The sequence below is a fragment of the Galleria mellonella genome, unplaced genomic scaffold (genome assembly GCF_026898425.1).
Source record: "Galleria mellonella isolate WM207_F2 unplaced genomic scaffold, CSIRO_AGI_GalMel_v1 utg28, whole genome shotgun sequence".
NCBI classification, from domain to species: Eukaryota; Metazoa; Arthropoda; class Insecta; order Lepidoptera; family Pyralidae; genus Galleria; species Galleria mellonella.
Genome location: NW_026442064.1, coordinates 2,521,074 through 2,544,443, shown reverse-complemented (window position 1 = coordinate 2,544,443; position 23,370 = coordinate 2,521,074). Strand labels below are relative to the sequence as shown.

Genomic DNA, 23,370 nt, shown 5'->3' with positions numbered 1-23,370 from the left:
AAGTCTGCGTTCTCTTAAAGCAATGAAAAAATCAAGTTTCTAATTCGACGCAATCAAAAGACAGGTCATTTATGTTCCATTTATATTGCATATTTTGACATTTACAAAAACAATCAAAACCTATAAGGTACATTTTATTGATCTAGAATCATTAAATTTGACAAGAAGCAACGTCATGTAGCATAAGTAATGGAAAAAAAAATACGAAAATAATAAATTTGTAATTATTTCACAAAAAAAAAAATTTTAACTATTTGTTTGTATGGACTCGCAATTGCCTGCCTTTTTTTAATAAACGTTGACTACCCAAATAAATAAATAATGAATAACATTATTAGAAATTTTTGTAAAACAATTGGTACTTCCTAATTATTTTGTTAAAAATCACAGTTTATTTATGTGTAATATTTTAATAATAAATAAGGTTGGTATAAATAGACTGATTTGAATTGACGTTTTATTTATAATGAAAATAATAGTCACTAATTAGGAAGTAATATAGATCAGTAGACTATCAAATCTACTGGCCCAAGTTACGTACAAGAAAAGCTAAATAAACTGTATGAAATACTAAATTCGACTATTGTAATTTATACTAACCTGAGGGTGTATACATTCTAGGGCGATATGATGAGCCGCACTCTGTATCGACTTATGTTTTGACCGTAATTCTTCCATTCTACTGTAGATATAAGTGCAAAACTTCGCAGTAATACGATTACTGATAAAACTATATAATGAAAATTTTACATTTTATTTGTTAGTTAATAATGGAAGCCTTTTTCACAATACTTATTAATTTATGATAGAATTCAAAGATATTTTCATTTTATTTTGATATTTCCCTCCTATTTTGTTTGGCAATTTCGTATAATGTTCAAACGGGAAGCTTAGTTCAGTAAAACGACTAACTTGAATAGATATGAATTTGCATGGCGAGAAAGTGAATTATATTACCTGCTTAATTTAATCGTATAAAACCGTGTTCAGAAAAATCAATAGTGACTTTATAAAAGTCGCGTTCATGTAATACTAATCAAACTAAAATTACTAAAACTAATAGATCAAGTGGATAAAGTATTATTTTGAAAATGATTTTATATCGTTTTTGGATAACATTATATATATGTATCTACTATAAGAAATTAACTATTCAATGTAAGTTCTTATTCACTTTAATTTGCACAAAACTTGTCTTGTGCTTATTGACGACTAAGGATAAATAGTTGCGTTTATAAAATGTACTAGTCTTCGAATTTGAATAATGAAAAAAAAAAATAACAATACAACCATAAAAAAAATAACAATAATAAAATCCTAAAGCATATGTTACATGATTTGCTCCTTTTGTTGTGGTTGCAAAAATCTATTCATATACCGTCACCGACATAAATTGCTGTAAATTACACTGTACATCTCGGCGGGAAACACATTTGTCGTTTACTATATTAGTGGAATAATCTTTTACTTATTCTGTTGTACTATGGTTGAATGAGTAGTGCATTACACATCTATGTAAATTAAATATTCATTCTGTATATTCCATTACCCAATTAATCTTTAGACATAGTCTCTCTAATCTGTATAGGTATATTAATAATTGCAAATTTATTTAGATATAACTTTCTATTTTAGACATAGATTAAGGATAGCGCCGGTAATTTTTAGACAATTTTTAACATAGTATGAATAACCTGTATATGAAATTATATTACGCAATAATATCTAATATTCATAGCATCAGATCAGAATTGTCATTCGACGATCAATATTGTAGGAAAAATAAAACAATTCAAAATTTGAATTTGCCGCCCTAACCTCCGCGTGCGTGAAGTGAAATGTTTTCGTTTTTCAATTTAGCTATGGCGGACATTGAAGGAGCGAAGTTCATTTTCATTATGTGTCGCCGTAATTGAACTGTAGGCGTTCATGTTATTGTTCAAAATACAGTCACACCGAAAGGGTGTATTTCAAGGTGGGCGGAAGAACGATGGCGGAGACTATGAGTTCGGACAACGTCGTTATGCCGGACATTACCGAAGTAACCAAACCCGATCCCCTGGCGGCGGCGGCCGAGCACGATTCCGAGCGTTCTGATGGCGGTGCAGTTTTGGCGAGTGCTATTAAAAATTCGCGATTATCAAGTGACTCTAATGGCGTGGTCACGGTGCCGGTATCTCTGCCTGTTGCTACTTTACTCACGGGGACAACCTTTAACGTGATAACGTCCGACCAGCTCCCTCATTTCAAGCCTATGCTGTGCGTGGATAATGGGTTTATATCAGGTGGGCCGGTTACAGAAGCCGATATTAAAGCGACGCACATAGTTATACAGAACCCGCCGTCGCCAAGTGCTCCTCATCATGAGGATGAGAACGCCGCAGCATCTGCGCCTGCGTCAAGAGTGGCGACGGGGCGGTCGTGGGCCGAGACAGCCAACATGCCAGTTTTGCCAGTTCGGTGTAAGAATACTTCTGCAGAGTTCCACAAGCAGAGGTTCGGTTCAGGAGGCAGAGGAAGATGCATAAAGTATGGGTCCAACTGGTATACACCTAGTGAATTTGAAGCTAAATGTGGTAGAGGTTCAAGCAAGGATTGGAAGAGGTCTATAAAGTTTGGTGGTAGGAGTATACAAGCACTGATCGATGAGGGCATTCTCACTCCACATGCTACCAGCTGTACTTGCGGAGCTTGCTGTGATGATCAATCAGGTGAGTTTATTAGTTACACTTATATTATTTGTCATTGTAGTAAATATGGATGCTATGTTGACAGTGCGGTGGAGTTACTATTTCTCTTAGTGCTAAGATTGAAATTTTAATTTGATATCATAGTAAAACATTTATTGTAAGGACCAATATGAATTTATTTTTGCTATATATGTATGTGATCAAGTGAAACTAGGATACTTGGGCTAGATCTTTGCATTACATAAAGAAAGATTGGAATTTAAGACCAAATCTGTGGTCTGGAAAAAAAAAGTCAACTTTCTTCATCATTAACTAGGCTATTGATAACTAAGATAGACCAGCATATAAATTTCCACGTCTAAGTGACGCCAAAATAAAAGAAGGAATCTTTATAAGCCCTCAAATTAAAGAAATTCTGAAGAACAAAAACATTGAGTTTGTTCTACATAATTTCTGATAGTTTACGATGGTATAGAAAGGTTTTAAACAATTTTAATATTATTTTAATCTGAGCGATGTAATTTTGTAACTACTTTGTTGATGGGTAGAATATAGCTTTTTATAAGTGAAAGAATCTTTAAAATCAGTTGTTCTTGTTTATGAGTTTATTTATAACAGAAAAGAATCAAGTATTTCCTATTTATAATATTAGTTCTTTATTTGTCATACAGCTATGGGACCGATTCGGTTATTCACACCATACAAACGAAGAAGAAGGGCTAATCATGACGGAGAGGAGAAGAAGTCAAAAGTGAAACGGGATAGTAGCATAGCAGAGAGTGACGTGGACAACATCCACCAAACGAGTAACAATAGTCATTCAAAAGAAACATGGCAGTCCATTGCTGAAGGTCTAGAGAATAATGCTGACTACCACATACTGGAGACCACAGATGCTAATCCAGATCCTCTATCAGGTTGGTTTCCTGCATATTTTTTATTACTGTTGTTTATATTATTTTATCCTCCTTAAGGACCTGTGTTCAACAATGGTATGTATATTTTATATTACGATTTCTCGAAATGAGATTAAGACTTTATATAAAATCTCCCAAATACCTATATCTCATTTTCATTGCATAGCTGAGCGGTTTTCTTTTTTATGGGTGATAATGAAATCGTAACCCCACCCGCGCTATCGGTATTCACCGGCGGGGCACCAGTGAAGGATGATAGGTGAGGATGAAAGCAGGTCAGTTAGCCCATCGTGACGAATTCAACAAGAATTGTTCACGATGGTTTCTAGTCCACGTGGAGGTCGACCTAATAGGGCATATTGCTGGCACTGGAGCTGTCAAACTCCATTGTTAACAATCCCTTTCCCCCCAGCTGAGCGGTTGAAATTTTGAATGTATTCCATTTTTTTTTTCTAATATACAAGCTCTATCGACTTTAGTTTTTTAAAGCTTTTGAAATTACACATTACATTTCTTGACCCATTACATATTCAAACACAATAATAATACAATTCAAAAAGATAATTCAATTTTATATGTCTTATATACATTATATTCTACTCCTAAATTGATATTGACTGTTATTTGTCATGCTGGTTTCTTAGAATAATTTATTTGCTTGAAATGTGGTACAAAGGTCTTAAATGGTAACTCAGCTACACATTTCGCCTTATCTAAAGGCATGCAAATTTTGTCTTAGCACATGTTAAGTAAAAATTTATCAATTACGTATGTCCAAATATGTCTTCTTTCATATGCTATGATTTAATTATAGTATGAAAATAATATGAGTTTAATTGAATATTACCTTACTATTACTATCTTACTAATACTGTAAATGTGGACGTTAGTAAAGATATTTGCATGTTTGTTATTCATACATTGCTGAATGGATTTGAATGAAATTTATCATATGGATTGGTGTATATATAGGAGATGGTTAATGTTATATTGTTGCTGTAGCTTTTATTGAAATAATACTAGGGCTATTTGATATTGGTTTTATGTATTGCATTGTATATTATCTTATATATATAAAAAGCAAAGCGAAAGAGATGTTCCTTATCATATTAGTCTTGTCATCATAATTATACTAATAGGCATCAGCGAAATTACTTTAATGTCTGTACAGTGTTTTCTGCAAATGCATACACAATGTATGTACATATTACATATGGTGAGAATCTGACATTTCTTTATTTTTCAATATATTGTGTATATTTAGCAAAACCAAGAAACGACTGCGAAAATCTAAATCTACAATTTATGCTAGATATTTCTTGAGAAAACTTATAAATTAACATATTCAATAACTAGCTATCTGCCTCGGATTCATATTTATTTTTTATTAAAATACAGCCCATAATATTCGGAGACGATGCAAGTTCCTATAAGTGAAAGAATTTTTAAAATCAGTTTTTTATTTTATTTTGTCAATTACAAATAACAATTTTTTTCCTTTTATAATTTATGCAAAACCGCGGGATACAGTTTGTATTATAAATATGGAAGTGTTTGTTTGTTATCTCTGAGTGCCTTAATGGCGTCTACAACCACTATAAAATTTGTTATATAAGAACTAAATGGGATAGAAAAGTACGTGGGCTGCTCTCTATCCAGGTCATTGAACATCTCTCGATTAAAAGGACGAAGTCACGGGTAAGCTAGTTTTGCATAAATAATTATGCAAGCCAGATAATAATTTGAAATTGTGGTGACAATGAGTTAATTGGATGATGAAACTGGAAAGTGATCAAAAATTGCTAATAAAATGTACTACAAAAGTCTGTTGTATGTGTACCTCTGCCCTATTCGAGTTTTTACTGTGAAGCAGTTGTGTTTACATGGACGTGTTTCGATTTGAGAGGATATGGCAGTGAAATTACATAGGTATGGAGGCATAATTGTATAGCACAGTGTATTCTTTGATGTCCATGGTGCTGTTCATGTCCGTTGGCGGTTACCACTGTCCATCAGTTGGCCCGTCCGTTTGTTTGCTATTCTAAGTAATATAAAAAAATATTTAGTGTTAACGCTAAGCGATATTTCGAAGCATTCTTTAATCGTTCAACTGCAGTTGCGAATAAATTCATATGATGTACTCAAGTTGTAATTGTCGTTCACAAGTGGGAATTTATCTTTCTAATGGCTGACAAAGCGAATTCTCCATAGAAGCCTTGTTTGTAACGATATGACAGCGAGTCAGCAGTAGATAGTAATTGTTATTTGATACAGCCATGCAACAATAGTAAATGTTGTCACTTGATTGGAGTGATGATCATACTCCTAATAAATGGGACAAAATACCTACATATTTATAATCTGTAGTACTTGTAAGTGTAATATCTGAGTATAGGGGGGAAAGGGATCGTTAGTAATGGAGACTGAGAACCTCATTGCTAGCAATATACTCTACCAGGTCGACCTCCTCGCGGTAACCCCTGGAAACTATCATGGTTAATTCCTGGTGAATTCATTATGATGGGCTAACTGGCTTGTTTTCATTCTCATATCTCACCCTTCACTGGTGCTCCGCCAGCGTATCCCGTTAGCACAGGCGGGGTTACCATTCCATTTTTATCCACCCAAAAAAAAAAATGTATATCCGGTACATAGATTAAGTCGCGACTAAAAGCTATTTTATAAAAGTGTAGTCTAATAAATGCCCTAGTCGTATTTTATTGATTTATCAATTGTCTAATGGTATTGTATAATTTGTCTCGGTTGTATAAACATTTGTATCTTATATATATTAATTAGCATATTGCCAATAATACTACCAATGCGAATTGTTAACAATCTATTTCATATGAATTGCATTATATATTTATTTGTTAGAAAGCAGTATCACTTACTACATATATGCATAATTTTGAATCTGTATTATACTGCTACTAATTATCATATAAGTTAATCACTAATTCAACGTTTCTGCTGGAAATGCCCATGAAGATTTTTGTGCATTACATGTTTTTGTATTTTATGCGCGAAAAATTTTTAAATCACTCTTGCGCCACCTGCCCATTTCTATCTGTTCTCCTTTAACCAAAGGTTGTCTGTAAGAGATTGGCCTAGCGATAAGACCGCCTTTTGTACCTTTATGTGTATATTTCAATCTGTATTTATGTTAGTGTATTTTACTTGAATTGTTCACTTGTCATTGTATATTTTTATTTATGGTGCAATAAAGAGTTAAATAAAAACAAAATAAATAAAGATTGTCGCATGTATTTTATATAAAATCACTGCGATTGTTGACGGTAAATGGATACTTTAGACCTTAAACGGCTGAGCATTCTAGACTAATATAAAACAGCTGAAGGGTATGTTTGTTTGTTTTAACGTGTTGCTTTAGAATTAGTAGTTTTGAAAAATTCTTTTTGCATTTGATAGTTAATTTCTTGAGTAAGATTATAGGGTGTTCAGCTACTCGTAACGACTACTGGCAAAGTCACGGGAAATAGCTAGTCTTTAATAAATTTATGCACAGCAAATGCAATTATGAAATAAGTTTAAGTTTATCAAACGCAATTAAATTTTATGCAAATCAATTTACTTTTAATATTCCTCGCGTCAGTTCCTGTATGGGATAGACAGAGATATCTGAAACACAAATGCCTTTAACGATATATTTTAATTAACCACAAACTTGGTTTTCTACCACAGCTTTGCTTGCATTTCGGTTGAATGGTGGGATAGGGCAGTGAAATTACAAGGTACGTAGGCGTAATTTTGTAGTCCTCAGGAATGGCAGTGCATGAGGGCGGCACTATGAGCATAATTGTTTATTTTAAATACATAATCGGAACTTAATCCGATAAAAAAACTTTTCCAGGTAAATAGTACCTGTATACAATGGTGTAATCCGCGTCGAAACGGCAATAAAGAAACAGACGGCCTACTATGAAATGTTTTCCGAAATTTCGGGTCCGAACGAAACACAAATTTGATGTTAAAATTACATGATACATATCGTTTAAAAATATTAAAAATGCTGAAGTATCGTTCCTTTGGACTTTTATGGTAGGATTTATGACAAATGAAATGTTAAGCTCCATTTACTGGGTCGATTTCGATATGAACAAAAACACGAAATTGAGTCTGAAAATTCGGAATTTCATTTCATGGTAGACCCGCAGGTGTGTAGGTACTATTTACCTGCAAAGCTTTTCTCATTGCGTTAGTTCCCGAATATACATATATACATACATATCTGTCACGCCTGTCTCCCATTAGGGTAGGCAGAAACAATGGAACGCCAAATGCTTCGATTCAAACAAACCTCTTTCGCTTCTTCCACATTCATCAATCTTGTCATACACGCTCGTCGGTTACGGGTACTTTTAATTTGGCCCTTCTTCAGCACGTCGCCTATTTGGTCGACATACGTCCGTCTAGGGCGGCCCCTACCGACATCTCCATTCATTCTTGCTCGATAAATCTCTTTCGTAATTCTTCTTTCATCCATCCTCTCCAAATGACCAAACCAACGCAACATTCCTTTTTCAATTTTTGTCACTACATCGTCTTTCAGTCCACACTTCTCTCTAATCACATTGTTTCTTACTCTATCTTTTAAAGTAATACCACACATACTTCTCAAAGCTCTCATCTGTACAGCATTTATCTTACTTTCATGCTTCTTCTGCCATACCCACGATTCGCTTCCATACATGAGTGTTGGTGTCAGTACTCCTTGAATTATAGCAAGGCGAGCTTTGCTCGATACATTTTTACTTGACATAATCGAGAGCAGTGCACCGTTAACACTGTTTCCCGCTTTTACTCTCCTCTCAATATCTCTGTTCCCGAATATGTATTTAAAATATGCATAATTGTGTATTCGGCAACGATTACCATTTTTAGGTGGACCTGACAGGTTTGCCGTTCTATTTGTCATAAAAAGCTTGTACTTTTGTCGTTGAACTGCTGTGGATAGCTGTGTTTCAGTATGAAGGGTATGGCACTGCAATTAGATTTTGGTATAACAATGCAACGATGTGAGACTGCAGTCGCATAGTAATAATAAAGTGATTTATCGTGTTATTCTTGACGCTGTTCATGTCTACAATTAACAGTTATCACTTTCCATCAGGTGGGCCGTCAGCTTGACTGTTATTCCAAATTGCATAAACAATGCGAATTAATGTACCTTGTCCTGTGGTTCCGGTATAGAATAGGCCACCCGTTCCTTTCCAGTAAGGGGCAGCTAAAGAAACTTAATTGTCGAGAGATGGGCTACAGCGTTTCTCTTAAAACACCGCAAAGCTGTTGCAAACCCGTCTGCCAAGCATGGCAACTACTGGCAAAACCCCTTCCAATACATACATATATACACAATTTATACAACTTAGAATGGCAAACAAGCTGACGGCCCACCTGATGAAAAGTGGTAACCGTCGCCTATAGACATGAGCAGTACCATGGACATAACAGAGTATATCGTTTTGCCCATGATACCCCCCATGCGTTGCCATTCCTGAGGACTCAGATATTATTCCTCTATACCCTGTAAATTCACGCCATATCTCACTCTTTAAACCGAAAGCACAGCCATGCAAACACAACTGCATGTTTTATTATTATATATTTAATTTATCTACCACAATGATTTATTTATATGTATTTCTGTGTACATCTGTGGTACAATGCGTCTTGAATGACAGTTGTTTATTTGCATTGCGAATTTACTTATCATAAACAACCTGAATTCATAAATTAATCTTTCTTCTAAATAAAAATAATTTTTAAATGTATATCGAGTAATTTAGTGTCAGGTAGTCGGATCATTAGGCTTATATGCAATTAGTTTGTAAGTTGTTTTGTGTTGTACCTTGTTGTTAGTTATTTCCAGAACTTCAATATGGGTAGTGGAAATGATATGATGGTCTAAGGGAAATAAGGTTATGCATAAGAGTTCTTAAAAATATGACAGAGTATTTGTGATGGGAATATAATGCAATTCTATATGGTGACAAAGTGTATTTGTACCACTATTTTACTCCCAGCTCGGTGTAGACCTATCCACATAGGGAGACTGACTAGTTTCCCTATGTAATACTAGTGATAGTCGACTAACTACCACCATCCTGGCTAGGCGAATAAGTCAATACTTATTCGCTTAGATATCAATAAAACTACAAGGATTTTTTTCTAATACTACTGTGCCGTGCTTGGTTTTTTTTTTCACCATGAGTTCTTTTAGGTTTGCGCAAAAGAATGATTGTTCGCTGAAGATAAATTCTCTGTGGAATTATCCAGGGATTTGCCATTTATGTTTTGTGCTATGCAATTGTATAGGTTTATTTTGACAAGAATCGTCCTTTGTATTAATTCATTAGTAAATTTTATGTCATCATCTCAGCCATCATCCGTGCTGCTGAACATAGGCCTCTCCCATAGACTACCATAAAGAATATTTATTTTAAAATGGTAATTAATAGCTTAAAGTTGCGTTATGTTTCACAGGGTTACCAGAGATGGGTGGCGTGATAAAACGTTTAGAAGACATAACTCAAGGGCTGGTTCGCTTGGCTGGTGAGCTGAAACAGTGCATCGAAGACGTTAGAATAGTTAGCGCTCGTCAGATCGAGCGTTTCGAGCAGGAGCGAGCGTCGGCGCTGCTAGCGGCCAGTGTAGACGCTCATGTTGAAGCTGAGCAGGTTACACTGCATAACGTTGATGAATCGGAGTCGAAAAAGGTAAGTTCTCATGAGAGATCTTTGTAATGGATAGTAATAGAATGGTTACTTCGCTTACAATGGCAGGAGAATAGTGAGGTATGATAGGCGAGGAGAAAGTCAGGTCAGTTGAGGAATATGTCGAGAATTAACCACGACGATTTCCGGGCCTACCGCGCAGATATCGACCTGACAGTGTAAATATTGCTAGTGTTGGGGCCGGTAGATCACTTTTTTGATAACCACGTCTTTTCCCCCAATCAAAATTCTTGTTCTTACAAGTGTCAAAAGGTGCATGTTTTTTCATGCCACTTGACCATGTATGGAGGCCAGTGTTTTTTATGCAACTTAGAATGGCAAAAAAGCTAATGGCCCACCTGATGGAAAGAGATAACTGTTTTTTATGAACAGTACCAAGGACATAACGGAGTATACAGATACGATTTACTCTGTTTTGTCCTTGGTACTGCAGCAGCCCATGATACGATTAATGCGTTGCCATTCTTAAGAACTAAAGTATTATCCCTCTATACCATGTTATTTCATTGTCGTATCCCAGTTCGTTTTTTTGTTTCAACAAAGAAGAGAAATTCTAAATATTTTTTTGCAATATATCAGACATGACAAGCAAGCTAACAGACCTGATGGACGGTGGCAATTGTAGCCTCAAACAAACAGCAGACGATATCAACAATAAGCTAGTGGAAACTGTCCAAGCAGTGGGAGCTAAATTTTGCAAGCTTTGGGGCTTGCTAAAAAACCCCAAAAATTCTGATCGCATTCTAGATCTTATGAAGAAACGGCGTGAATTATGGTCCCAGTCTTCAACATCTACGTCAGAATATAGGTAGCTTAATATGCAAATCTCTTAATGTATACGGCGTGACATATGCCAGGTCAATACAAATGTATTGAAGGGTCAAGAGAGCGGAATCAAGATTCCAAAGTATTCGCCAGAGATTTGGCTATTGAGCGAATCCAACTGATAATGTTGAAGACCGATACAGGTGATATAATTTCCGCCACAACTGAGATTCTAAGTGAGATTGAAAAGTTCTATAGACAACTGTACACGTCGTTAACACAGCATACTAATGGATTGGAAAAGATATGGTATAAATATCAATGGCGAATACATCACTCACCTTCGATTTGCCGATGACATAGTAATCATGGCCGAATGCCTGGAGGATCTGAATACTATGCTCAATGCCCTCAATAGTGCTTCTCAACAGGTAGGTCTTAAGTTGAACATGGACAAGACTAAAATCATGTCTGACGTCCATGTCACATCTATATCGATTACGATTGAGAACACTACTCTCGAAGTTGTCGACGAGTATGTATACCTGGGACAAGTTGTCCGAAGGGGTAAGTCCAATTTTGGCGAGAGGTCAACCGACGAATCCAACTTGGCTGGACAGCGTTCGGAAAACTACGCCTTATCTATTCATCCAAAATACCTCAAAGTTTGAAGACGACGGTCTTTAACCAGTGCGTGTTGCCAGTGGTGAGTCATGGAACCGAAACATGGTCCTACACGATTGCCCGTATGCAAAAGCTTCAAATTAATCAGCGGGCTATGGAGAGGGTTATGCTTGGAGTTTTTTTTTTTTTTTGCGTGATAGAATCCGACACGAAGATATCCGCAGAAGAACCAAAATAACCGCCATAGCCCGAAGAATAAGCTAGCTGAAGTAGCAATGGGCTGGTCACATAGCTCGAAGAACTGACAACCAATGGGGGAAAGAGATCCTTGAGTGACAACTCCGTACGGCAAACGCAGTGTACAGCGACACCCCACTATATGGAGTGACGACTTCAAATGCATTGCAGGGAGTCAGTACATGCAGGTGGCTCAGGAGCCTTCCTTATGGCGATCTATGGGGTAGGCCTATGTTCAGCAGTGGATATATAATGAAATGATGATGATAAGTCCTTCAAATACTTTGTGCATACAAAATTTTATATTAGTTGATGTTAGCAAGCCAAAAAGCAACAAACTCACTTCCACGTTTACAAGCTTATTAAGGATTATTCTCTCTGTAAAGAAATATACGTCAGAATGGTTATATTACTCTCTGGAAGAGGTGGTCATCAATCATCCTGACGTGTAGTATTATTTGGACAGTGCGCGAATTGCAACCGCGAGGCGTCAGCGGAATGTTCGCTCTGTCGGCGCACTCCATACTGCTCCACATACTGCCAGAAGCGCGACTGGGCGTCGCACCAAATCGAGTGTCTTCGCTCCGTGCCTACCATACACACGGACACGCAACAGCACCAGTCTATCATGCTCATAGTCGAGAGCCAGCACCAATAACCTTCTGGTTAGTAGTATAATTAAAGATACGCCATAAATTGATAGGGATAGTCTGTTTCAATAGAACATAAAGGAAATCAAGTAGTTTTACGTGAGACTACATAAAAGATGATATTATAGCAGGTACCTACCTTAATAGGAGTTCGCAGATAGTACTTGTTGTTAATATTCATTTTTTGTTGTTAATATACACTTTTTGTTAACTTCGCAGCCTAAATCGAGTTTTGAAAGTGTGTTTTTATTTATGATCTAAAGTTATACATTCTATATCTAATAGTAATAAGCTCGCTGACGGTACACTTCTTCTAAGCTGACAGACGCTGCAGTGAGAATGTGCGACTCGCTTATTGTCACATGTACTCGTATATGTCGTAAGGCATATTAAGGCTTCTAAAGAGTCGGCAACGCACACGTGAAACCCCTACTATCGCAGGCGTTTATAGGTTACAGTAACCGTTTACCACCAGACGTGCTGTATGCTTGTTTGTCATCTTCACCATAAAATATAAGTGTTTGTGATTCTAAGAGATTACGGTAGGCTCGAAGTAAACATTTTGTCAAAATGTTGCCATGTCAAGTGTACATTTTTTTATACAACTATGGTGGCAACCAAGCATACGGTTTGTCTAATAGTAAATGGGCTTACCGTAGTCTATGGACATGACGTCACGCGCGTGTTGCTGATCCTTAAAACCTTAAAAACCTTAATACCCTATTTTTGAAGAACTCCATACAGTAGTCTCTTGGGAAAGCTTCGGCAGATAGATTATTCCACAAATTTAGTGTTCGCGGGAGGAAGCTCTTCTTAAACTGCACTGTGCGTGAACTTTCTGGTTCAAAAGTGTGAGAATTGATTCGATGTGCTCAATGGTGTAAGGTGGCTGTAGGAATTATATTGAAGAGTTCTTTAGAATACAATTGTATTTTCTACCGCCTATGTAAGGCGATAGAAGATATAAATAGATGTAAAGTCTCGCCTTAAATTAAGGGGCTCAATACGGACTGTTAACCTGGTATCATCGACAATTCTCATAACACGCCTCTTTATGTGGTCCATCAAAGTTGACTAAACTGATATCCAGTAGCTTCCGCCCACAAGTGAGAACAGTACTCCAATTGGGGTTGGACTTGTGACTTATATAATAGCAGTCTCTGTTTCGGAGAGAAGTACTGCTTTGTTTCATTTAGCATTCCGAGCTTTTTGAACGCCACTTCGATTTTGTTCTCCAGATGATTTCGGAACCCAATTGTACTGGAAATGTCTATACCAAGAATCCCACTATTTTCGGCGATAGTAACGGACGTGTTCTGAAATTTTGAAGCAAATAGGGTTTTCTTAGTGGTGAATATGCAGTCTTGTATCTTAGTAGGGATGAATTGGACTAAATTTCATCACAATAGTATTACTGTAAACAAAAGTTTCCACTGCAACTAGACTGTAAATACTACTCCGCTATGGATCACCGTCGTTAGCATGATATTTTGTTATTGTTGTATAATATATTCTAAAAGGTGGTGAAGACTGCATTATTTAATGAACAGTTTATTGCAACTAATACATAAAAATTGCATTGTTTTTTTTTTAATTTTTTTGTAAATTTGCTGTAAATATGTTAGTGTAGTAGAATCTCGATTATCCGAATATTCGAATAACTGGACTTATTCTTCACAGCTCCAATAATCGATTTAGAAATGAATGATGATGAATACGATTTTTTATACAATGCAGACGAAATAGGTTTTAATTGGAAAGCTTTACCAAGTAGATTGCCCCGTGAAAATGTAGCACTGGGGCACAAAGTGAGTATTGCAGAGTTATGGGTATGGTTTGCGCGAACGCTAAAGGAACACATCCGTTGCTACTTTTCCTTATTGGCAAATCAAAAAATCCAGGTTGTTTAAAACATGTCAAAAGACCCTTCACTTACGCTAACCAACAAAAAACATGGATGAACATAGATATTTTTTTATTTGGTATAAAACTACATTTATTCCTGAGGTGAAGAAATTTAAAAGAAATTCAAAAGGAGGTGGAAAAAGAGTGCTATGTGTTATTCTTGGTATATAAGGCGTCAACTCACTATTCCGCAAACAATAAACCGAGAAAATGGGAAGTTTACAATAAAGTTTTGCCCCCTAAATAACATCGACTTTGCAACCTATGGAATAAAGTGTCATTGAAACATTAAACCGATAATACAGAAAGCAGCTACTGCGTAGTCTTTTGTCAGCGGACAGCAGTGAAATAGAAAAGATGTTGAATTTTTTAAAGGGATAAATTTAAAAAGTTGTTACTATATGCTGGTAGAAGCGTGGAACTCTGTTGAATCGCAAACATTAACAATAGCATGGCTTAATTATTATAGACTCCATTCAATTCTTCTATTAAACCGCACGACGTTTTCAAAGAAATAACAGAAGCAGTAAAAATTCTTAGCATTGGTAAAGGGTGTGATGAAGAAAATATTAAAGGGTGGCTGAACTGCGATAGAGAAGATCTTGGATTCCAAATTGTAACTGATGAAGAAATCATTGCCAATTTGAATAATACCAAGAAAGAAGATTGTAGAATGCAATAAATAAATTGAATTGAATTGAGAAGACGAAGAAGAGACTGAAATTGGTAATATATATCGAGTACCATCGTACGCGGAAGCTTTTGAAGCTCTGGATGTTGCTTTTAAATAGTTTGAAAGACAGGACGAATCGGATCTCATACAGTTGTTACAACTGAAGCAAATCAGGGACTTGGCCGTGACGATTAGATGTGATTCATTATGTCAAAGATTAATAACTAATAATTTTTAACCAAAAGTTTAATTTACATAGGTATTACGTAAGCTATTATCTTTATAGCTCGGTAATTTCTTTCTATATTGCATTGTCTAAATGATGTATATAATGAAAACAAAATTTAATTATTGATTGATAAATCGATTATCCGGATTTTCGATTATATGGAATACCCTTGGTTTAATTGGATTTTGATAATCGAGATTCTACTGTAAATGTGTTAGGTTAAAGTGGTAGATAATATATACTATGTGCCACAGAATCATACCAACTGCCTAGTTCTCGGATTATTACAATAATTTGTGGGCTTTACCCAGAACACCCAAAGCCAAGACTATTTAGTAAATATATTTTATTAGATTCAACCAATCCTTCATGAGATATACAGTACAATATTAATTTGCCAACCATGTGAGAATTTTCAAGCACTTTATTTTTTATAGATCGCGAACTGTGTACCACAATAGAAAATGGAAACACTTGTTGAGGTATGTCTACAGTTCTGAAGTGTTATACTTCCACATATAGTTTTAATGGCGACATATAAAATATCCTATATTTTTATGTTTAAATAATGTTTGTTGTAAACATAATTTTATTATACTTACAATATGACTGAAAAAATACAAAGAATAGAGAGATAAAAAAAACAATAGTATTTGCATCAATCAACAGTCACAATTGTCAATTATTATCAATTATTTTATCAATTAAGTATATTGTCTTATTATTATTTTATATTGAAGAAGTTAGGTTTCCCAGTAGATCTTTTTGGAATTTTCTTCTACAGGGACCGTATCATTTATTATTATGAAAGTCGAATTGTATATTGCGACAGTAGCAATGTATTTTACTGAACCAGGCATTATCTCGTACAAGTCCATATCACTATAATAATTCTAGTCAAGTAATGACCAGAATTATTTAATTTCACCTAAACATCTAATAATATTCTAATCTGGAGTGTCACATACATATTAATGAATTAAATAAAGCAATTCTAATGAAATAACCAGAGGTAGAGTACCTTTGTTGCAATATTGTTATAATTAATATTTCTCTTCTAAACGTTGTTGTATTTAATTTTAAATCGTAACTTGCTATTTATATGTTCATAACATTATCCATTTTTTTTTGTCTTAGCTGCTAGTTTATTATTGTCTCGCGTATAAGAGTACACTAAGAATATTTTAAACATAACCAATGCATATCAATTTAAAATAAAAAGTTAACTCTAATCCTTGAATTTGTCTTATATCTATGTTTTTAGAGAAACAAAAACTTTGAAAAAAATTAAATACGTTCTATTTCACTTCTAACATTCCCCTGACTTGGTTTTTACCGTTTTTTTTCTGTGTACAGACATTCGACCTCTACAGTTGTATTATATATATACATGTGTGAAAAACGGGCCGGTTAGGTGGCGTTGGAGGCCAAAACTTTGCCGGGTTGGCAAGTTATATATTAAAATTATGGATAATGTAATGAAATCATCGTTTTAAGAGTTACCATAGCGAGTGAAATTTGATGTATTTTTATTTACCAAATATAGTATTTAGTCGCTTCCTATTCTTTTTTTTTACTTGTACAGTCAATGTAATGTTTTTTTTTTATATATATTATTGTGAACATTTTATAATCTGTTAATCGATTTGGGAAGTGTTAATGATTTGTGACTACTTATTGTGTAAATATATCAAATGGATTAATGCCCTTTTCAAAGGATGTTATATGGCTTCGCATATACAAATTATGATTATGAATTGTTTTCGGGTGTTATGTTCTTCTAATTATTTTTTATGAAGTCTTAATAAGCGTCTATACATCGGTATTTTTATATAGCAAAAATATATAGGAAGTGGTAACTGTTACATACAGTTACGAACAATTCTGTAGACCTACTTGAGAGTACACTTTGTGAGCTCACAACACTCCTCAGTACGTCTTTTCTCCTGAAGTTTAACTTCTTTGATATGATGATGATGATGAAAATAAATATAAAAATTTCAAACCTATTTGAATTTTTATTAATAAGGAGGTATGGTGTTATGGTCTATGATTATAAACTATACATCTATTCATAACAAGGTCTTTTTAAAGACTGCTAGTATCGCATTAAAGAAAGCACTGATTGTTGGTCTCGCTTAATGAAGAGTTACGTAGATGGTTTGCAAATAGAGTTAATTTAAAATCCCACTTAAATGTCCTGTATTCTGAATCATAACACATCAACATTACACAACATAGAGCTTGATACATTGGACCAAAAGACTCGAGATTACATTTCAAAATTTATCAGAAATAATTTAAATTTTATAATTTAACTGAGCCCTAATTCGACAAAAATAAATTTAAATGAAATTCACTAAATGCATACATACATTTTATTCAAGAGTACAATCTTAGATGTTAAGTTTAACCCTGATTAGTTTTCCTTTCTAGAAAAAGGTCTTAAATATTCTGTGCCACAAAAAACTTAGCGGTTGATGCAGAGATACCTGTAATTAATGGGGGAAAAGACAACAGTTTAAAACATATAATTGTTGTAAAAAAAGTAAAGTATGTAATGATTTTTTGGTAATTTTAGAAAAAGGCCTTAAGTTATCTCAAAAAATTTATGTATAAGTTTGGCAGCAGTGACTCCTTTAATCGCTGTAATAACGATTCGTCACGTTATTTTGAATTATATGAAGTTCAGTTTTAGTACTATGTTTAGATATGATTTTATCAAAGATAGATTTGTATCAAATAAATGTATTATAAATACTGTATGGCAGATCTGTGAGGGGTTGTTATGAAAGGTTTACATGTTTTGCATGTATCTGGCAGTTTTGTGTAAATAAAATTAATAAATCCTATGTATTAACCTTTCACATTGGGGTCATATTATAAGTATAATAAGTATTTTAACAAATTTTTGCACTTTAAAATATTAGTTGAATTGAAATTTGTGCGAGTTTTAAAGTTTCGTGTATACTCGTATGATGATGATTACTGGTTGGTTACATCCTGTACATTCATTTGCAAGTTTTATAATGAAATGAAATGAAATGAAATATTTATTTGCTTTAAACAGACATTTGACATTATAAGGGCCATGTGACAAAACTTGACAAATTGTAGTTTCGAATCGTAGTTCGCTCCGCCGGCGCACTCCGTACTGCTCGACGTACTGCCAGAAGCTCGACTGGGCGTCGCACCAGATCGAGTGTCTGTCCCTCCGTGGCCACCATACACACGGACATGCAGCAGCACCAGTGATACATTCCATCTACTGTAATGTGACGATTTCACTACAAGCCTGTGACGTCATTTTGTACTCGGTTTGATCGTGAGTAGTTCTTATCTCGATATTCCTCCATTTTATTATTATTATATTACTGTCTTTATTTATATTTTTTACTGTCTTTCATTAGTATTTTTTTTTATTTCAATAAATTTCTTGACCAAATTTATATATAATTTGGCAGTAGTGGCACCTTTATATAAGTTAAGTTTTTGTACTATGTATAGATAGGTGCTACAATAGCATCACGATTACGGAATCAAACAAAATCAGGGGTATTCCGTATAATCGAAAATCCGGATAATCGCTTTCAAAGACAAATCAAACAATATGCAATTAAATTTTAATATTTTGTTAATTTGTAAAGAGTTTTGCATATGTCATTTAAACAAATAGGATGTAATAAAATTACGAGTTATAAAGGTAATGTATTATGTGATACCTATTTATCCAATTAATACATAATACCACTTCTAAATCGATAATTAGAACCATAAAGAATAAGTCCGGATAATTCATTATTTAGATAACTGGTGTTCGGATAATCTAGATTCTACTGTATATCTGTTTGTATCAAACTAATATGTGGATCTATAACGGCAAAATCTGTGACGGGTTTGTATGAAATGTTTATATGTTTTGTAGTTACAGTCAGTGTATCTGGCGGCTTTGTGTAAATTAAATTAAAATAATTCCTATGTATTAATCTACCACATTAGGTCATATTAGAAGTATAATATTGTTTTTATTGAACCAATGTTTAATTATATTTTTTTTTTACAATTAAAGAAAATAAATATAATTGATAAACTGCGTTCATTGTTGCTATGATTTCTTTATTAAAAACATATTTTGTCTCAATGATATTTTGTTTTTGTTATATCTATTTTATGTAGCCCAAACATCGAAACCTCTTTGTGATCCTGGCCTAGAACAGGTTATTCCTTCCTTTCCTGTGGGTGTCATAAAAGGCGATTAAGGGAATGAAAGAAAGGCAAACAAGGTAATATATATATATATATATATATATATATATATATATATATATATATATATATATATATATATATATATATTACTGGCAAAACTTACCAAGGGGGAGGTTTATGTTCAGCAGTGGACAGCTAAAGGCTGATATCATGATGATGATGATAATTTAGCTTTCATGGAATGATTTAATATATGAGACGGGTGGAGGGAGAGACTGATAGTACATATCTACATATTACTGCTTTTTACATTCTCATTTACCATATTTATTATTGGTATTTATTTATAAAAATATGTCTAAGGGGGTATGTGAGTATAATAAATTGGAAGACAATTTGATTATTCTAAATTTTTTTAAATTTATAAGTTTTGCTATATGATGTAACTACGGAAGTTATGCAGGTACGTTACAGGTTTTTGTATTTTATGCACGAAAAATTATTTATTCACTTTTGCGCCACCTGCCCATTTCTATCTGTTCTCCAAAGATTAACCAAAGGTTGTCTGTAAGAGATTGCCCTAGCGATAACACCGCCTTTTGTACCTTTATGTATATATTTCAATGTGTATTTATGTTACTGTATTTCACTTGAATTATTCACTTGTCATTGTATATTTTTATTTATGGTGCAATAAAATTAAATAAATATATAATATAATAATAATTTGAAGATGTACCAGACATTTTTTTTTGTAATGTGGTCAATAAAGAATAAATAAAAAAAAAAATACGATATTCGTGGCCATCCTGTCAGCTGCCTCAGTCTCGTCGGCTGAGTTCTTGGCGTGACGAATTTTACATTTTTTTTGCATGTACAATAACAATGATTGATAAATAAAGCCAAAGTATACCTGCAAGTTCATTCTATCAGACTTAAAGATTCTGTTTTCCTCAAATTGGTGCCCTTAGGGTTGCCAAGATACAGAAGGAAGCCGTCCTTCCTTTTGGTGCGGAAGTAGGCCGAGACGTTGGTGGTGGTGGCCATTTCATCCAGGTTGTCGGGCAGGCGCGGCTGCAGCGTCGACTGGCTGTCGAAACTGACTCCCACTTGGATACGGTTGGCTACTGTTCTCGCCTATTCACGTGAAATTGTATTTTATTTATTATGTACATAAAAGGATAACAGATTAAGTAAGAGAGTTTTGGTTTTAAAGCCGTTGTAATTATTTTAGATTCAGACCTTAAACTTGTGTGTTACTAATAAAAATAGATAGGTAAAAATTGGTATAAAATATGAAAATAATATTTTAATAACGGGGGAAAGGGATTGTTAGTAATGGAGACTGAGAATCCCATTGCTAGCAATATACCCAACCAGGTCGACCTCCTCGCGGTTCCCCCTGGAAACTATCATGGTTAATTCCTGATGAATTCATCATGATGGGCTAACTGGTCTGTTTTCATTCTCATATCTAACCCTTCACTGGTGTTCCGCCACCGTATCCCGCTAGCGCAGGCAGAGTTACCATACCATTTTCACCCATCAAAAAAATAATATTTCAATAACTATCGAGCGATTGAACATTTTGAAGTAGGTGTTAAAGTAAGCGTGAATGTAATGATTGTTGATTTCGAAAACGAAAACGGTAACTTTGTCGGTAAAAGCATCGATTCCGGCATGGTGTAGCGTGTGAGAGTTGAAATCCTGCACGCTTTAAAATTTTTCAATCAATTAAAATAGTTAACCGCTGATGTGATAATGATGATAAAAATATGGTTGCCATTGATTGTAATATAATCTATAGATACTTTGGTAGAACAAATAGTTTGGTAGAATAAATAAATGGTATTTACCTGTTCAATCAACCGCTTGAGTTCCTCCGGTGTTGAGGTTATATTTATGTTACTTTTAAAAATAGAACTTATTTGTTTTCTTTTTATGTCAATGAATATTTTGTTATTAGAGAAACGTCATTATTTTTAAAACATCTATTATTGTACTAGGGAACAATATAATATATCTTTATTCAGTATCTTATATTTTTATTGTTTTATCCAACGAACCCTTCACATCCAGTTTACGGTCCGCGGCCGGGAGACGTGGGGTCGTTGACCTCTTGCAAATCCTTTACTGAACTCTCTTGATACAATTTTGCCACTTAGGTCACATTGTTTACTTAATAAAGTACAATTATCATACGTTATTTTTATATGTAACATACAGTGATTAATACAATAATATATTCATTAATTTATTATTTATTCTTTCAGTCATTTATTTTATCGTTAGCTACTCTGCAAGGTCTTTGTCATCGTTTTATCCTCCACTGGTTCTCCGCCATTATATCTTATTAACATGTGGCGTCTGTAAATAAATATTGTAAATATTCATCACATAGCCACTTGTCAACATCATTACTTTCTTTTCCATCAAGTAGGTTAATTTAATTGTACATAGATATTTCACCTCTTTCTATCTTCTGTCTATCTAACGTCCTGTTTGCATTCTCCAAGGAACCCGCGGCGAGGGTCAAGTCGGGGCCCAAAGTGTTATGCACTGTGTGTAACACTTTGGAGCTTGATTCTCGGGCTGGGCCCACTTTCTTTCAGCATCTTTTTCTATGGGAAATAATTAGATATAGGTATAATTTAAATTCAACGTAATATTGTATGTAAACGTGTATTTTAAATAAATTCAATATTCTATAAATATGTGTAAGGGGGCATCCATTAATTACGTGAGCTCAGAATAGGGGAGGAGGGGTCTAATGAATTCTCACCAAATCTCATTTAAACCGAGGGGGGGGGGGGGTAAATCAAAAATCCCACGTCAACTTAAAAAAATATAAAATATTAAGGATATTACTAAAATATTAAAAATAAACGTAGACGTTTCCAGTGATTGTCTTCCTGCACTACTAGAAATCCCAGATGATATGTGTCCAATTATTTCGATTGAAAAAATACACGAGCCTCCATGGATTGAGTAAAAATTTAAAAGAAAGTGTTGTTTTTATGTTTTTACTTTGAATTTTATTTAATTTAAATAAATTAATTATAGTATACCTGAACGATTTATTATTTTCCCGAATAATAAATATAAATTAAGGTTAAAATATTTTTTGCGTCAATCTCACGTAAGGGGGGGGGGATCAAGGCAAATCTCACTAAATCTCACCTAAGGGGGGGGGGGAGTCTAAACTGATCGAAAAAGAGCTCACGTAATTAATGGATGCCCCCTAAGTATTATTTGTTTAATGTATCAATGCATGTATATTTATATAATCATTATGTGCAGTAGTTCTCCATTATATGGGCTGTGATTTGTAAGTCAATATGGATATGTACATGTAATTGTTTATCTGTAACAATTTTCAATTTTTCATCGTATAATTATATAGGATTGATAGTAGGGTTCATCTTTTAAATATATTTAATTAATAATTAAAAAGAACAATAATTATTTTACAATAAAACGAATAAATTTTTAAATTGTCCAAGTTAATAAAACACTCTCTAGTCGCTGGCTCGTGCGCGGTATGCGCGCGCAGCTAAAATCACAAAGCGCCTGCGCGACTTGCGCGTGAGTCCCGTGACCAAGCGTATATATATATACGCTAACGCTATATTGTATCCGCCTTTTGTACCAGAAAATTTTCTGTACTGTGGTCAATAAAGAATAAATAAAAAAAATAAATACGATGTCCGTGG

General features: G+C 34.3%; 2 protein-coding genes across 13 annotated transcripts in view; one reads left to right on the top strand and one right to left on the bottom strand.

Moving 5' to 3' along the window:
* The window catches only part of LOC113522320 (uncharacterized), a 35,236-nt gene extending 34,279 nt beyond the window's left edge, over nt 1-957 (bottom strand). For 4 of the 7 annotated variants that reach the window (XM_052895489.1, XM_052895490.1, XM_052895488.1 and 1 more), the window contains exon 1: nt 601-955. Coding sequence is in view for 3 of the 7 variants with exons in the window: in XM_052895487.1 (XP_052751447.1) it covers nt 601-678 (78 nt within the window). In the remaining 4 variants the exon portion in view is untranslated. Of the gene's footprint in view, nt 1-600 lie in introns of all 7 variants that reach the window. The other 3 variants (XM_052895486.1, XM_052895484.1, XM_052895485.1) reach the window with 2 other exon arrangements.
* Nucleotides 958-1,755: 798 nt separating this feature from the next.
* Nucleotides 1,756-19,592, top strand: LOC113514037 (deformed epidermal autoregulatory factor 1-like). Of its 6 annotated transcripts, none has more exons than XR_004224041.2 (6): nt 1,756-2,711; nt 3,362-3,607; nt 10,115-10,347; nt 12,458-12,656; nt 15,886-15,930; nt 18,579-19,592. XR_004224041.2 is itself a non-coding variant. In XM_052895493.1 (5 exons), exons 1-4 carry the CDS (start codon nt 1,991-1,993, stop codon nt 15,907-15,909), a joined length of 1,224 nt encoding a protein of 407 aa, XP_052751453.1. In that variant the 5' UTR covers nt 1,756-1,990; the 3' UTR covers nt 15,910-15,930; nt 18,579-19,592. The 6 variants fall into 6 exon arrangements, 4 of the variants coding, with proteins under 4 accessions (XP_052751453.1, XP_052751454.1, XP_026753852.3 ...); XR_004224042.2 differs by having other exon boundaries at nt 18,566-19,592; XM_052895493.1 differs by lacking the exon at nt 12,458-12,656.
* The last annotated feature ends 3,778 nt before the right edge of the window (nt 19,593-23,370 follow it).

What these genes read in the sequence shown, in the direction of transcription:
- LOC113514037 (XM_026898051.3), top strand. Translation starts at nt 1,991, where the DNA reads ATGGCGGAGACTATGAGTTCGGACAACGTCGTTATGCCGGACATTACC. An exon ending in TTGCTGTGATGATCAATCAG is followed by an intron (nt 2,712 to 3,361) that starts GTGAGTTTATTA and finishes TTTGTCATACAG; the next exon opens with CTATGGGACCGATTCGGTTA. An exon ending in TAATCCAGATCCTCTATCAG is followed by an intron (nt 3,608 to 10,114) that starts GTTGGTTTCCTG and finishes TATGTTTCACAG; the next exon opens with GGTTACCAGAGATGGGTGGC.